The 15116-nt window shown below is 45.0% G+C and overlaps 1 protein-coding gene across 1 annotated transcript in view; it reads right to left on the bottom strand.

Annotated features, from left to right (window-relative positions):
- LOC310785521 (major histocompatibility complex class I-related gene protein-like) overlaps positions 1–15116 on the bottom strand; it is a 49752-nt gene that overhangs the window by 11464 nt on the left and 23172 nt on the right. The window contains exons 5-7 of the mRNA XM_083646637.1: positions 14460–14579; positions 14280–14336; positions 4829–4900 (exon numbers count right to left, since the gene is read on the bottom strand). Coding sequence (XP_083502763.1) covers positions 4829–4900; positions 14280–14336; positions 14460–14579 — 249 coding nt within the window. The remainder of the gene's footprint in view (positions 1–4828; positions 4901–14279; positions 14337–14459; positions 14580–15116) is intronic.

Here is a 15116-nt window from a genome sequence, read left to right as displayed (position 1 = left end):
GTAAGTCACTCTGTATATCACTCAGTGTACAGTAAGCCACTCTCTATAACACTCAGTGTACAGTAAGCCACTCTGTATAACACTCAGTGTACAGTAAGCCACTCTGTATAACACTATAGTGTACAGTAAGCCACTCTGTATAACACTCAGTACAGTAAACCACTCTGTATAACACTCAGTGTACAGTAAGCCACTCTGTATAACACTCAGTGTACAGTAAGCCACTCTGAATAACACTATAGTGTACAGTACGCCACTCTGTATAACACTCAGTGTACAGTAAGCCACTCTGTATAACACTCATTGTACAGTAAACCACTCTGTGTAACACTCAGTGTACAGTAAGACACTCTGTATAACACTCAGTGTACAGTAAGCCACTCTGTATAACACTCAGTGTACAGTAAGTCACTCTGTATAACACTATAGTGTACAGTAAGCCACTCTGTATAACACTCAGTGTACAGTAAGTCACTCTGTATAACACTATAGTGTACAGTAAGCCACTCTGTATAACACTCAGTGTACAGTAAACCACTCTGTATAACACTCAGTGTACAGTAAGCCACTCTGAATAACACTATAGTGTACAGTAAGCCACTCTGTATAACACTCAGTGTACAGTAAACCACTCTGTATAACACTCAGTGTACAGTAAGCCACTCTGTATAACACTCAGTGTACAGTAAGTCACTCTGTGTATCACTCAGTGTACAGTAAGTCACTCTGGATAACACTCAGTGTACAGTAAGCCACTCTGTGTAACACTCAGTGTACAGTAAGTCACTCTGTATAACACTCAGTGTACAGTAAGCCACTCTGTATAACACTATAGTGTACAGTAAGCCACTCTGTATAACACTCAGTACAGTAAACCACTCTGTATAACACTCAGTGTACAGTAAGCCACTCTGTATAACACTCAGTGTACAGTAAGCCACTCTGAATAACACTATAGTGTACAGTAAGCCACTCTGTATAACACTCAGTGTACAGTAAGTCACTCTGTATAACACTATAGTGTACAGTAAGCCACTCTGTACAGTAAACCACTCTGTGTAACACTCAGTGTACAGTAAGCCACTCTGTATAACACTCAGTGTACAGTAAGCCACTCTGTATAACACTCAGTGTACAGTAAGTCACTCTGTATAACACTCAGTGTACAGTAAGCCACTCTGTATAACACTCAGTGTACAGTAAGCCACTCTGTATAACACTCAGTGTACAGTAAGTCACTCTGTGTAACACTCAGTTTACAGTAGCCACTCTGTATAACACTCAGTGTACAGTAAGACACTCTGTATAACACTCAGTGTACAGTAAGCCACTCTGTATAACACTCAGTGTACAGTAAGTCACTCTGTATAACACTCAGTGTACAGTGAGACACTCTGTATAACACTCAGTGTACAGTAAGCCACTCTGTATAACACTCAGTGTACAGTAAGTCACTCTGTATAACACTCAGTGTACAGTAAGTCACTCTGTATAACACTCAGTGTACAGTAAGCCACTCTGTATAACACTCAGTGTACAGTAAGCCACTCTGTATAACACTCAGTGTACAGTAAGTCACTCTGTATAACACTCAGTGTACAGTAAGTCACTAACACTCAGTGTACAGTAAGTCACTCTGTATAACACTCAGTGTACAGTAAGACACTCAGTGTAACACTCAGTGTACAGTAAGTCACTCTGTATAACACTCAGTGTACAGTAAGCTATACCTGGTTGTCACAGTCTATTCCTAAGCGTCACTGGTCAGGGAAGCCAGAACTCTGTTACAAATATACATACTTTACTTTATTTAGCATTGTGACTCTGCCGTCCTGACCATTCCACCATTTGGGGGCGAGGTAGGAAAAAAGTCTGTATTTTGAGCGACCCTTGAGCCCGCGAAGCAAGGGGGGGGGGGAGACGGCCTACGCTAGTGGAGGGGCGGAGGGAGCGGTGAGAGGTTTGGAACTTGCAGTGGCGTGCCTGACCAAGTTGGTGCCCTAGGCAAGATTTTTGCTGGTGCCCCCCCCCCCCTCCCCCCTCCCCCAAAGAAAATATAATAAAAATTATATCGCAGCTAATCCAGCACTGCAGTGCAGGCTCAGAATCGCCCTTCCCCAGTGGCGCTGGAAGTACTTTTAGGTAGGGGGTGCTGTAAGGAAGGGTCTCTCGGTGCTGCCCGGGAGGGCAGCGCCGAAGAAAATTTTACGTTTTTTGGACTTTCATCCATATTTAGAAGAATATTTAATTTTAAATTAACATTAGGATTATACTGTTGTGATGTCATTATTCAGTATCTTCTCCTTTTCTCACTCACTTTCATGTAAGCACCTGCTCTCCCTTTAGTCATTTTACACTACAACAGACAGAAACACAGGCATAAACACTGAACTTATTATTATTATTATTATTATGGAAAACCAGATTATGATGAAAATCAAACACTTTTGAAGAGAGAGCGTATGAAATAAGATTAGAGCTGGGAAGCACAAACTGTTTTTTAATGCATCTTGTTGGTGGTATAAACACAAGACAGCCAAATCCAACAATTTCGAAAATCCATTTCTTGCCACCAGTGGGTGCTGCAGCACCCTCAGCACCCACCTTCCAGCTCCCTTCCCCCACTCTGGGAAAAAGCTCCGAGCAGGTAGAAGGGGGCGCGGCCGCGCAGTGGGTGGGGTGGTATGGATTAGGGACCATGGTGAAAGTGCTGCAGCCCAGGCAGCCAGAAAGCCAGAATTAGAAAAATGATTTCACTATTATTTAAAGACTTAAGACGTTGTTCTTCTTATTTTTTTCTACTATTGTAAAATAACAGTAGGCCTATTATCATGAAAAAGTATTTGTAAAAAAAAAAAAAAAAAAAAAAAAAAAAAAAAAATTACCCTCTCTGGCGCCCCTAACGGCTCAAGCGCCCTTAGCATTTGCCTAGTTCGCCTAATGGACGGCACGCCACTGGGAACTTGACCATGGGTTGAAGGTATTGGGGGGATGTTGAGTGGACAGCTCTGTAGGCAAGGACCAGGGTCTTGAATTTGATGCGTGACAGGATGGGGAGCCAGTGGAGGTCATGGAGGAGAGGGGTGACATGGGAGAATTTAGTTTGGTTAAAAACGAGGCGGGCTGCAGAATTCTGGATGAGTTGAAGGGGTTGGATGGCAGAGGAGGGGAGACCGGCTAAAAGAACGTTACAATAATCGAGACGTGATAAAACCAGGGCCTGGACTAAATCTTTGTTGCTTCTCTGGTTAAAAATGGGTGGATTTTACGGATGTTGTAGCGGGAGAATCTGCAGGAACGTGCCGTTGCTGTAATGTGAGCGGAAAAGGAGAGTTGGTTGTCAAGAGTTACACCAAGATTTTTGGCTGTTTGAGAGGGAAGAACGGTGGTATTGTCAATGGATATGGAAAGATCGGATAGGGGGGAGTCTTTGCCGGGGAAGAAGAGAAGTTCGGTTTTGTCTGGGTTAAGTTTGAGATGATGAGAGGACATCCAGATGCTGATGTCATTAAGGCAGGCAGAGATACGCAGGGGTTAAAGCAAAATAAAATCTTTTGACTGAACATTTTTCGAGGCCTATTTTAGCTATTTCTGGCTTTCTAGAGTGTCCGCTTTTACTCCAAGCGCCGTCGCTTCACATGGGTTTTCATGTAAAAAACGGCAGACAGTGTGTACATCACACTCATTTCACTCTCAAGTTCCCAAACATCCAGTAGGCCTAATGATGCATGAATTGTGTTCTGGGCTGATGTTATAAGGTTCCACGTAGGTATGCCAACAGAGACATGTGAAAATTACTGGCTATAATAAATCACAATTAATATATAGATGTTTTTATCGAGTCAAACAAGTAGGTTAAGGGATCAGTATAACAATTATAACTAACAGTAGCCACAGGAACTACAACAACATTGTCAAACATATGTCCCAACTAAGGAGGTTCTCTTCCACCAGTCACACAGCTCAGCTCCACCCAAACTCTCACCCCTCCTGTCCCACTGAGCTGATGGTCTGGTAGCCCAACAGCGAATACACGGACTCAAGCGCCTGAAGAAATTCGGGCTAAGGAAAGAAATCCTCAGGGACTTCTACAGAGGCACCATTGAAAGCCTGCTGACTGGCGGCTTCACCACCTGGTACGGGAACTGTACCACCATGGACCGCAGGGCGCTACGGAGAGTGAGACGCGCGGCACAGCACGTAACAGAATGTGAGTTGCCAGATCTGCATGAACTGTATAAACAGCGGTGCCTCAGGAGGTCCCTGAAGATCATCAAAGACACAAACCATCCCCACAACAGCCTGTTCTCCCTGCTACCCTCAGGGAGAAGATACAGGGTTCCGAAAGCACGCACAAATCGCTTGAGGAACAGTTTCTTCCCGCAGGCCACGAGACTCCTTAACATACACAAATAGTGTAGTAGCCGCACTGTACCGTACTGTAGCTGCTACCACTACGTATGTCTAACGTTTAATTGTATGTTTAATAAGGAATATGCTATTTGCACCTGTATGTCAAATACGCCGAATTTAAAATGCCGAGTTTAATTGTATGTTTAATAAGGAATATGTTATTTGCACCTGTATGTCAAATACGCAGAATTTAAAATGTTTAAGCACGTCTAAAGTATGCACCCGACACGTGCACCTATGTGCAGTGAATATGCCACTGTCTCTGACTTGTCTTATCACTATACTGCCTTATGCTTGTTGTGTCTCTTGTTGTTTTTGCACCCATATGCCCTGTTATATTTGTTATACTTGTACTATTTGCACTATGTTGTAAACGGAGTCCACAGCACAAGAATTTCACACGTGATACTTGTACCATGGAGTGACAATAAAAATCTTGAATCTTGAATCTTGAATCTTGAATCTTGAATCTTGAATCTTGAGCCTACTGTTATGAAAACACACAAATGAATACTGTCAGACAACACCTAGCATGCCTAGGCTAACCACCTAACGCTAGTGTTACAGTTCAGCATCAAGTGAAGAGGAAACATCCCATTGCACACGGTTACATCTAAAAAAAAACATCCCTCAGAATTACAGAACCATCATGGAGTCAGGTCACAGATGAAATCAACATATTGTTATCAACTAACTCAGAGACTAGCAGCAGCTGACACATCTAATGCTAACCAGAAAGTTAGTAACCAACTAGTTACTGTGCTAGCAACAGTTGTTTGTTAATGTTATCATGTTGCGTTACAGATAGGTGCCTATAGACCCCTTATACGCCTACGTCACAATGACAACAAGCAGCGTCAGATGCGCAAGACGGAGGCAGAAAGACAGACTCCGCGCAGCCCTGTCAAGTAGTTTTCCAGTGGCCCGAAAACTATTCGAGCTAGACATGTCTTCGTGTTGTGCAGTGCGATGCCAGAATCGGAAAGCTATTGTAGCAGAGTATTCGGGTCCGCCTATTCACACTTGGTTAATAAAATAATAAACGATAGAGCCAGGCTGTAACGTTATAACAAGCTTTTCCCCACATATCCTGTTCTACGCAACTCGAGGGAACATACACAGCCTCGCACACACGCAATAGAACACAACACAACACTGAACAGTCTGTTACACTATCAACAAAGCAAAGACTAAAGTTTTACCGAATCCCGTCAACTCATACTGCTTTTAATGCTAACCGTAGGTGTCTTTGGTTGCAAGCCGAAAGAGGAAATCGTTAAAAATGCCCGACTTTGCAGTGCTCGCTCATTTCATATCAGGTCAACTGTAGCTGTAGGCTGCTAGTAACAGCCACATCGCTCGGTTAGTTAACAACCAAGTAACGTTAAATAATGTCATTATTGAGTTGAACTGATTGGAACGAGGACATCATTAAAAATGCCCGACTTTGTAGTGCTCCTCATAATCAGGTAAGCTGCCTGCAGCCTGTAGCTGTAGGCTGCTCAACATCGCTCGGTTAGTTAACGACCAAGTAACGTTACATAATGTCATTATTGAGTTGTGTGCATTATCAACATAACAATATATCTTTGCAAGTTACAGAATAATTATCTACGCTATCCCCAGTTATAAAGGAATGCACGATATGTATTGCTGGCCACAAGGCTTGGCCAATTGACAGCGCCAGTGTGTATGGGTCTGTAAGACGTATCCCATTAACCAACGTTAATTTCGATACATAACATTGCTTATCACTAGGCGATAAGCTGTGGTAGTAAGCCGAGAACTGCATTTTAAAACTAAAATATAACTGTGTGTCGCAGATGGGCACAGAGCAGTCCTGACAGCGGGGCTTTTCCACAGTTCTCAGTGTCTGTCAATGCTGGGCTGACGGCTTTTTGCCTACACGATGCGCGCGCAGCTCCAATGTTGACAGCTGTATAAGGGGTCTATAGCTCATTCAGTAACGTTAGCGTTGACGCTAGTGAAACTCCACTAGACTTTTTCTCTCCATCAAATAACGTTATTCTGCTGACATGCATCTTTATGGTGGAAATGACAATTAGTGACATGTGGTCGTGGAAAAAGCGTCAACCCCCCGCGCTGTCAGGGGGGAAATACACCGAAAATAATAACGTTAACGTTACTGCAGCAAACGTTTGAGCGTGTGTGTGTTAGCAAGTTTTACCTGTCCAATAAAAGACAACTCCGCATCGCGCATGTTTTCAAAGTTCCTCCACCTTTGCAGTAATAAATTAACTCAATTAACAATTCTCACAATAACAAACTTCTTCAGTCCAATGCTGTCATTAGGGATAATTTAACGTTAGGAACTAGCGCGTTAACGCTGTCTGAGAGGCAGATCTGCAACAGTGTTTTGTTTAGCGTTACATGGAGTGGCTTTGCAGGGTCGCGTTCAGCGGGCCTGAAAACATAGCACAACGTAGCAAAACATTTATCAGCGAACATAGTGGTGCATTGAAACAGGCAAGGAAACATGACGTTCAACCTGGAAACCGGTTGGACGTCCGGTCGGAATTTTTCAAAATAAAAGCTTTCATTCAAACTCAATACAATACACATTGAAAATATACAAAGGGGCTTTAATTTTGGTATTTTTCACATTTCATATCTGGCTCCAATAGACGGAAATCCGTCGTAGCGACGGAGAACTTTAATCCCTGGATACGGGAAGAGATATGGGTGTCAGAGGGGGGGAAAGAGAAATAGAGCTGTGTGTCGTCTGCGTATGAGTGATAGGAGAACCCGTGGGAGGAAATTACGTGGCCAAGAGATCTCATGTAGAGAAGAAAGAGGAAAGGACCTAAGACAGAACCCTGGGGGACACCCGTGGTGAGAGTGCAGGGGTCAGATAGAGTTCCTCTCCAGAGGACCTGAAAAGAGCGGTTAGATAGGTAGGAGGCTAACCAGGAAAGTGCAGAGCCGGTGATACCAAGGTCGGATAGGGTGGAAAGTAGAATTTGGTGGTTGATGGTGTCAAAAGCGGCGGACAGATCGAGAAGTATGAGAACGGAGGAGAGTGATGAAGCTTTGGCGGAGTGAAGGGCGGAGGTGACAGAAAGAAGAGCTGTTTCAGTGGAATGTGCAGGTTTGAATCCAGATTGCAGGGGGTCAGAGAGATTGTGAAGGGAGAGATAAGAAGATAATTGACCAGATACTGTGCGTTCTAGTGATTTGGAGATGAAAGAGAGGAGGGTGACGGGGCGGTAGTTGTTGATGGCGGAGGGGTCGAGGGACGGTTTCTTGAGAAGTGGTTTGATTATGGCTGTTTTTAGGGCAGAGGGGAAAATACCAGAGGAGAGGGAGGAGTTGATGAGGGAAGTGAGAAAGGGAGATATGTCAGGGGAGATGGATTTAGTAGAGAGTGGACAGAGGGAATCAAGGGCAGAGGAGAGAGAGGATAGGAGAGTGAGAGAGGCTTCGTCTGGGGATAGAAGAGAGAATTGGTCAGCGGAGGGGAGGGAGAGGGTAGCGGAGGATAGGGACGTGGGTGAGAGAGATTTGAGATTAGGGCGGGAGGTAATGGGGAGGGAGGGGGGAGGGAGAGAGTTAGGAGGGGAGATCGGGAGGGAGAAGGAAATGAAGAAATGATCGGAAACGTGGAGAGGGGTGACTGAAAGGTTGGAGGTGCAGCATGAACGGGTGAAAATGAGATCAAGGAGGTTACCAGCTTTATGGGTGGGGGGGGAGACAGATAGGGACAGATCGAAAGATGAGAAGAAGTTGAGAAAGGAGGTAGAGAGAAGTGTTGACTGTGGGATGTTAAACTCCCCCATGAGGGTGAGTGGAATGTTGTCTTCTGGGAAGAGGGAAAGAAGGGTGTGCAGTTCCTCTAGGAATGTGCTGAGGGGTCCAGGTGGGCGGTAGATGACAATGATGATGAGTTTGATAGGTAGGGTAATGGTGACGAAGTGGGATTTGAAGGAGGAAATGCAAAGATGGGAAAGAGGTGAGACTGAGTATGACCAGTTGGAGGAGATGAGAATGCCCGTGCCACCCCCGCGTCTGGGGGTATGGGATAAGGAGAAAGCAGATGAGAGGGCGGCTGGAGTGGCGGTATTTTCTGGGGAGATCCAAGTTTCGGTAAGTGCAAGAAAGTGAAGTGACTGAGAGAGGGCGTGAGCTGATATTATTTCCGGTTTATTGACAGCTGACTGGCAGTTCCAGAGACCTCCCTCAATATTAAAAAAGTTGTTACAGGGTAGAGGGGGTGAGGGGGAGGGGCTAACTGGAATGGATATGAGGTTGTTGTTATTGATGCGTTCTTTGGAAAAAATGATGGCAGGGTGAAGGGAAGTGGGAGAGGGGCGAGGGCGGAGCAGAGTTGGGATAGGCAGTGCAATCATGTGAATGGGAGTAGAGGAGGACAGAGAGAGAGGAGGAGTGGGCATGGTTTTGAAATTAAATGGGGTATTGCTGAAGGTGATATGGGAACCAGTGATGGAGGAGATATGTGCAGGCTGATGTCTTGGTTTTGTTGTAATGGGTCCTCCTGACCCGCAGGGGGAGCAGAACAGAGGAGATTTGGGTGGTTGAGGTTCAGGTGGTTGTTGACTGTGGGTGTGGGGGGGGACAGCCGGATGGGGGGAGGGGAGGTGGCTGCGAAGCCGTCTGAAGTCATTCTGGGGGTGCGCATGCGCAGTGCACCGCATGACGAATGTTAGCAGAGATGACGTTTGAACCGAGTTTGTTTGGGTGAATCCCGTCTGACTTGAAAAAAAAGGGGCAGTTCCAGAGCAGATTGATGTTGTCGATGAAGTGGATGTTGAGTTTATTGCAGGTGGATTGGAGCCAGGTGTGGAGACTGAGGACTTTGCTGGAACGGGCTGTGCCATGGAGGAAGGTGGGGGTGGGACCGGAGATAAAAACAGATTTTCCACTGGTCTTTAACTCATTGAGCGCCAATGACGTCTTTAACGTCTTATCAGGAATGTGCCTCCCCGCCAAAGACGTGTTTGACATGTTTTTGTTTTTATTAGTGCAGCGCGTAGTTCAAAGACTTCCCCAGCCTGTGACATGGTATCAGGTCCCTGGCCTCAAAGACAAGCCGACAACACGTTATCAAACAACTACGCAGCTGTTGTTTTGAAATGGAAGAGGAGGAGAAAACGGAGAAACGCTGCCTGTTGCAGAGAGGAGAAACGCCATTGAAACGCCCCTCGGCACGCTGCGCTGGTCGCCTTGCTGCAGGGCGAACCTGGATTGAGTTGTTCGCGGTAGTCAAACCCGTGACGAACATGATCGATCCGGTTCCAGCGCCTGGTCCCAAAGCCAAGCCGGACCCGTTCCTGTGTCGCAGCATTCGTCCCAGCCCGAACGAGATGAGGAAAACGATGCAGAGGCAGAGGAGGCTAGACGCTGATCTCAGACCAGTTTGGTGTTCCCCTCCTATGCTAATTTGCGGGGCGATCAATAGTGTTCCCTGGGAAGGAGGTGCGATCCAGCAGCAGCTGTGGACAGAACTCTCTCTCTGTGTGTGTGTGTGTGTGTGTGTGTGTGTGTGTGTCTGTGTGTCTGTCTGTCTGTCTGTCTGTGTGTCTGTCTGTCTGTCTGTGTGTCTGTCTGCACACTCACTCACACTGAGTAAACTGTATTGTTGAATGTAAAAAAAGCACTTCATGTATATATATATATATATATATATATATATTATTATTTTTTGTCATTTGTGTCATAACGAATAATATTTACATGTCTGATGTCAATACAGTTCAAAATAAAAGAATTGAGAGCGAGTTCTGCCTGAGATTGTGTCCTTTACAAAAATGGCCTTTTCTGCTGTTTCTCTTCTCAGAGAGACCTTTTTGGTGAAAACAGGGTGTATATAAATGGCTATAAGTAGAGTACAGAACATGCTAAAAGCTCACTTTTTTTTTCCTGGTGAACCCAGAGACGTACATCTTCATTTTGAGGTATTGCAAATCACTTTGGTGCTAATAGATAATTTACTGTGGGTCTTGAAAGATGACCAACAATTATGAAAATCTTTGGCCTGTGCTAAATATTGGCAGTCCTAAACTGGCCATGAATGAGTTAAGAACGTGAGAAGATGTGTAAAATCCTGTTTGGTCAGCTCGGACTGTTCGCGAGCAGTGTTGTTGGACCCCACATGGACGATAACACGGATAATGGAGGATGGGAGAGAATTGAGCAGATTGGAGAGCATGTTTAAGATGGTGTGAACAGTGGCACCGGGGACACAATGAGTAGCTGCGTTGAAGAAACTGATATTTCTAGTTCAGATTCAGATTCAGATTCATTTATTTAAAGAATGGGACTTTACACATTAATGAACAGTACAGCCGTACAGTAAATATGCCAGGTTGTAGCCCAAGGGCCAGTTTCCACCTGTAGTCCCATGGCAGGTTGATGTAATCATGAAAGCGAAAGAAAAATTAATAATACAACAAAGATTAAAAGTACAGAAAGTTAGTAAAACCAAAAATGATTAAAACACACAATTAATAGTACCAAGAAAAAATTAATAGTATAAAAGGTTAGTGAAACCTAAAATAAATAAAATAAATAAAACACACAGAGCATGCTGCAAAACATGGCAAATGATCTGTTAAGTATGTTAATTGTGATCACATTGTTGGTTTGATCTGAGCCATATTTTCAACTGGCCTTTGAAGGTGGCGAGACTCGGGCATTCTCTAATCGAGGGAGGTAGATTATTCCAGAGAGTGCTTCCCATGAAGGATAGGGTCTTCTGACTAAAGGAAGTTTTTCTAAAGGGGACCTCACAGACCTTGTTCGTAATGGCCCGGGTGACACGGGTCGAGTTGGCGGTCGCACGATATTTGATAAAGTCAGCAAGAGGAGGCGGCGCCAGTCCATGTAGAACTTTGTATATTAGACAGGCAGAGGTGAAATTTCTAAAGTTCTCAAAACTTAGCATGCCATATTTACGTATGACATGGCAGTGGTGATGAGAAAAGGGTTTTTTATCTAGTATTTTCAGGGCTTTTTTATAGAGTAGTTCGGCTGGTTTGAGGATGGTTACTCCTGTCAGCGACCAGCTAGTTATACAATAGTTCAGATGCGAAAGGATCATTGAGTGTAAAAATAAAAACGCAGCGTCTGTGGACAGACAGCTCCTTATTTGTCTGAAATTATACAGGTGGAATTTAATTTTTTTGGAGATCATTTTAATGTGATTGCTGAACGTTAAATTGGAGTCCAGCATCACGCCTAAGTATTTAAACTCGTTAACTACTGATAATTCCTCTGACCCCAGGAAAACATTGGAGCGCGAAGGTGCAATGTTTTTTTTAGAAAAGAACATACAAACAGTTTTTTTTGCATTCAGCACGAGACAAGATTTAGTTAGCCATGCCTGAATATGAGAGAGAGCTGAAGATAGGACACGTGCCGCCTCCACTGGGTTTTTAGCCCTTGTGAAAATAACTGTGTCGTCAGCATAAAGCTGGACATCTACATTAAAACAGTAATCTGGAAGATCATTAATGTACAGGGAAAAGAAAATTGGGCCCAAAATTGACCCTTGGGGGACCCCTACTGGACAGCTCAGGTAAGGGGAGCTGACACCGCCAACCACAGTGCACTGCTCCCGGTGAGACAAATATGATTCAACCCATTTAATGGCCTCAGCAGAAAAATTGAAGCTGGACAATTTAGAGAGGAGCACACTGTGGTTGACGGTGTCGAATGCGTGATGGAGTCACCGATAATTAATGAGGTCGGGGAGAAGAGAGGGCGAGGGGATGGCTGAGGATTACAGCTGGGCGTGAGGAGAGAGATTGAGAGAGAGATTAACTTTATTGTCACTTCATGGTACAAGTATCACAAGCGAAATTCTGCTTGGTTCGCTCTCAGAGTCGGAGAGCAAAACCGGGTCGCCATTGAACAGCGCCAGCAATTTGGATTGGACAAAGCATATAAATAACTCAGAATTCACATTATTACTAGTTAGAAAAAGTAATAAAGGCACACTTCAATATTATACAATACAGATACATTTGTTGTAAATGTACAGGGTTACCAGCAAAGACAACCCACACCACGACACCAGGGAGGCTGCCATTACAGCGCCGGTTTGGTTCATCGTGGGAGGGAAGGGGGGGTGGTGGTGGGGGGGGGGGGGGGGGGGGGTTTGCAAAGCGGGGGGAAGTTGCTGGAGGCGGGGGGTGGGGTTTAGGGGAGGGGGGCGGGAGGGGGGGGGGGGGGGTTAGGGGGAGTGCGTGCGTGACCGTGTGTAGGCCTGTGAGTCCTTAGGGTCCATGGGTGTTTGTGTGTGTGTGTAGTCTGAGCCTCTTTCGGCTGAAACACAGCGTTGCTGTGGAGATGACCTCGTCAATTCAGACCAGAGTTCAGGCGTCAGATGTAGGGGCGGGTGGTGACGTTGGAGACGCAGATTGCACTCATGGCTTACAGGAGAGTTTTGCTGCTAGTGTCCTTGACAGCTTAGCAGGTGGCCAGATTAAATCCGTTTGTTTTGGTTTCCCCGGTGGGTGTAGGATCAACAACATTCCTCACACGAGTCAGTCCTGATCCTCGGTTTTAAAACACTTCGGCGCAGCGGCAGTGATATCTCCAAGAAGTAATCAATTTTTACGATTCAGATCAGAAATCGCAAATAGTCCAAGTACTCACTGCCCTGCTCATCTCGTTTATCGTGACGTGCAGCCTAGGGTCAATGACTGCTGTCTTCCCGTATCCCGCGGCAGTCCCGTCTGGGCAGAGGGGGGGGTTCACCGGACCCCACAATGATTTTGTCGAATTCGTTGAGAGACCAGCCATATAATCCATATTTGTAGTATCGAAGAGACAAATGCAAGATTGGCTCCAGGTAGCAGAAGCAGAGGGATGAGGGGGAGAGGGAAAGGGGGGGGAGGACTGGAGAGAGAGGAAATGCGACCGTCTCCGTTGAAAGCTTGTCCTACTACCAAGGCAGGAGTGTTGACGCCGATGAAGACCTCGGGGTCGGGGGAGACCAGTCCAGGGCCCGGGAAGGCGGCAGCAGGGCAGGTGGAGACCAGCGACTCGAGGTGGATCTCTTCGTCCCTGAGCTGGTAGAGTGTGGAGATTCTTCCCTCAAGCACGGACACTTGCTGGGACAGGCGGAGAGTAGTCTCGCTTGAACCCCGAGTGAATCGGCCAGTGTTAGTCTGTCTGTGGCCAGGGCAGATCAGGAAGTGAAATGAAACGGTTTGCAGCAGCCACTTCGGCCATAACCACAAAATAACTTCCACAAAACCTGTTAGAATATAACCAGAGATGTTCGCGAGAGTAGCAAGCCCCTGCATGGCGTTCTCCTTGTTTATGGTCTGTTGCTAGGCAGAGCGAAACGGCGGAAGGCAGGCAGCTGCGTTTCACTTCCGGGTTTATCCGGTCCGCCGGGAGACAGATAGAGAGAGAGCCCCCTGGTGACGCGAGGTTAGACAGACACAGACTCTATAATCATCAAGAGAGCAATCTCCGATTCACACGGCTTTGGTCTCAGCTACTATTATAGGTAAGATGTGATGCATCAATATTGTAATTATACTGTTTAATAACAATCGAAAATCTTGCTCGTAGCTGCTTTAAGTTTACCCACATAACAGCAACCTTTCAAACATCTTTGGGCTTTGGTGTAGCATATTGTACTGTATTATGAGCTTCATTCCAAAATGGCAACCTATTTATTTTGGTGAAATGTTGTGAAACACATCTCTCAATATTTCAGAAGCACAGATTATTCAAATCTCAAAAGCAGAACTATTTACTAAGCAGTGGACTTAACTTCCTGCCAGAAAACATTTTGTAGGAACAGGAAACGCTTATTTCCAAAGGATGTAAATATAATTTTGTAATGAAACTCTCTGGGCAAGGACACGTACCAGGTGGTTGGACCGATACATCCAGGAGTCTGTACTCCATTTCTCTTGGTCTCCGTGCTGTGTAATAAAGGCAAAATATGTTAAACTCTTCATAAGCATTATGTTTATATTTTATTATTTTACAGTTCAGTCAAACAATATATTAGTTGAGAGAAGACTAGTGTTGTATTTTGCACCTACCAAATGATTTTCTCCTCAGCAATACAGCCAATCCACATAGAAGCCACATAATGATGGTCAAAGAAGCACCAACGCCAGCTGCGATGATAGGTCCAGTGTTGTCAGTCTGAGCAGGGCGATCTAAAACACAGGAACAGTCACATCAGTCACAGCACCTGGGTTAAAGGTCGTGTGTATTAGTGACATTGTTTAATCGCTGCATCACTACTGTGGGACACAAGTTTTCCAGGTAAAAACAATTGACTTAGAAAATAATTGCTACTTTGCGTTCCTACACATCAGTTTAGTTGTCATTTAGTTTGTTTGGTCCTAAAACATAGACATGTTTTTAAAACACAAAAACATAAAACACAAACACACATGTAGGTGGACCTCACCCTCACACATCTTGCATCAAACACACAGTCACTTACACCCCATTTACACCTGCTTTTTAAATGTGACCTGTATCCGGATACGTTATGTGGATATTATCTGGGTAAGGGAAAATGCGTGCTAATTCAAGGTGTAAACGCATCGTGATCAAAATGTGATCAGATCTGCCAGACCACATTTGGGGGTAGTCTGGCTCACACTACGTTTACATGCACACAACAATATCAATCCAGTTGCATTTTCCAAATTTGGCCTTTTTCCGAATTTCGCATTTTCCGATTA

This window comes from Poromitra crassiceps (genome assembly GCF_964638095.1).
Source record: "Poromitra crassiceps genome assembly, chromosome: 11".
NCBI classification, from domain to species: Eukaryota; Metazoa; Chordata; class Actinopteri; order Beryciformes; family Melamphaidae; genus Poromitra; species Poromitra crassiceps.
The sequence above is the reverse complement of the archived record's forward strand: the minus strand, read 5'-3'. Positions and strand labels throughout refer to the sequence as shown.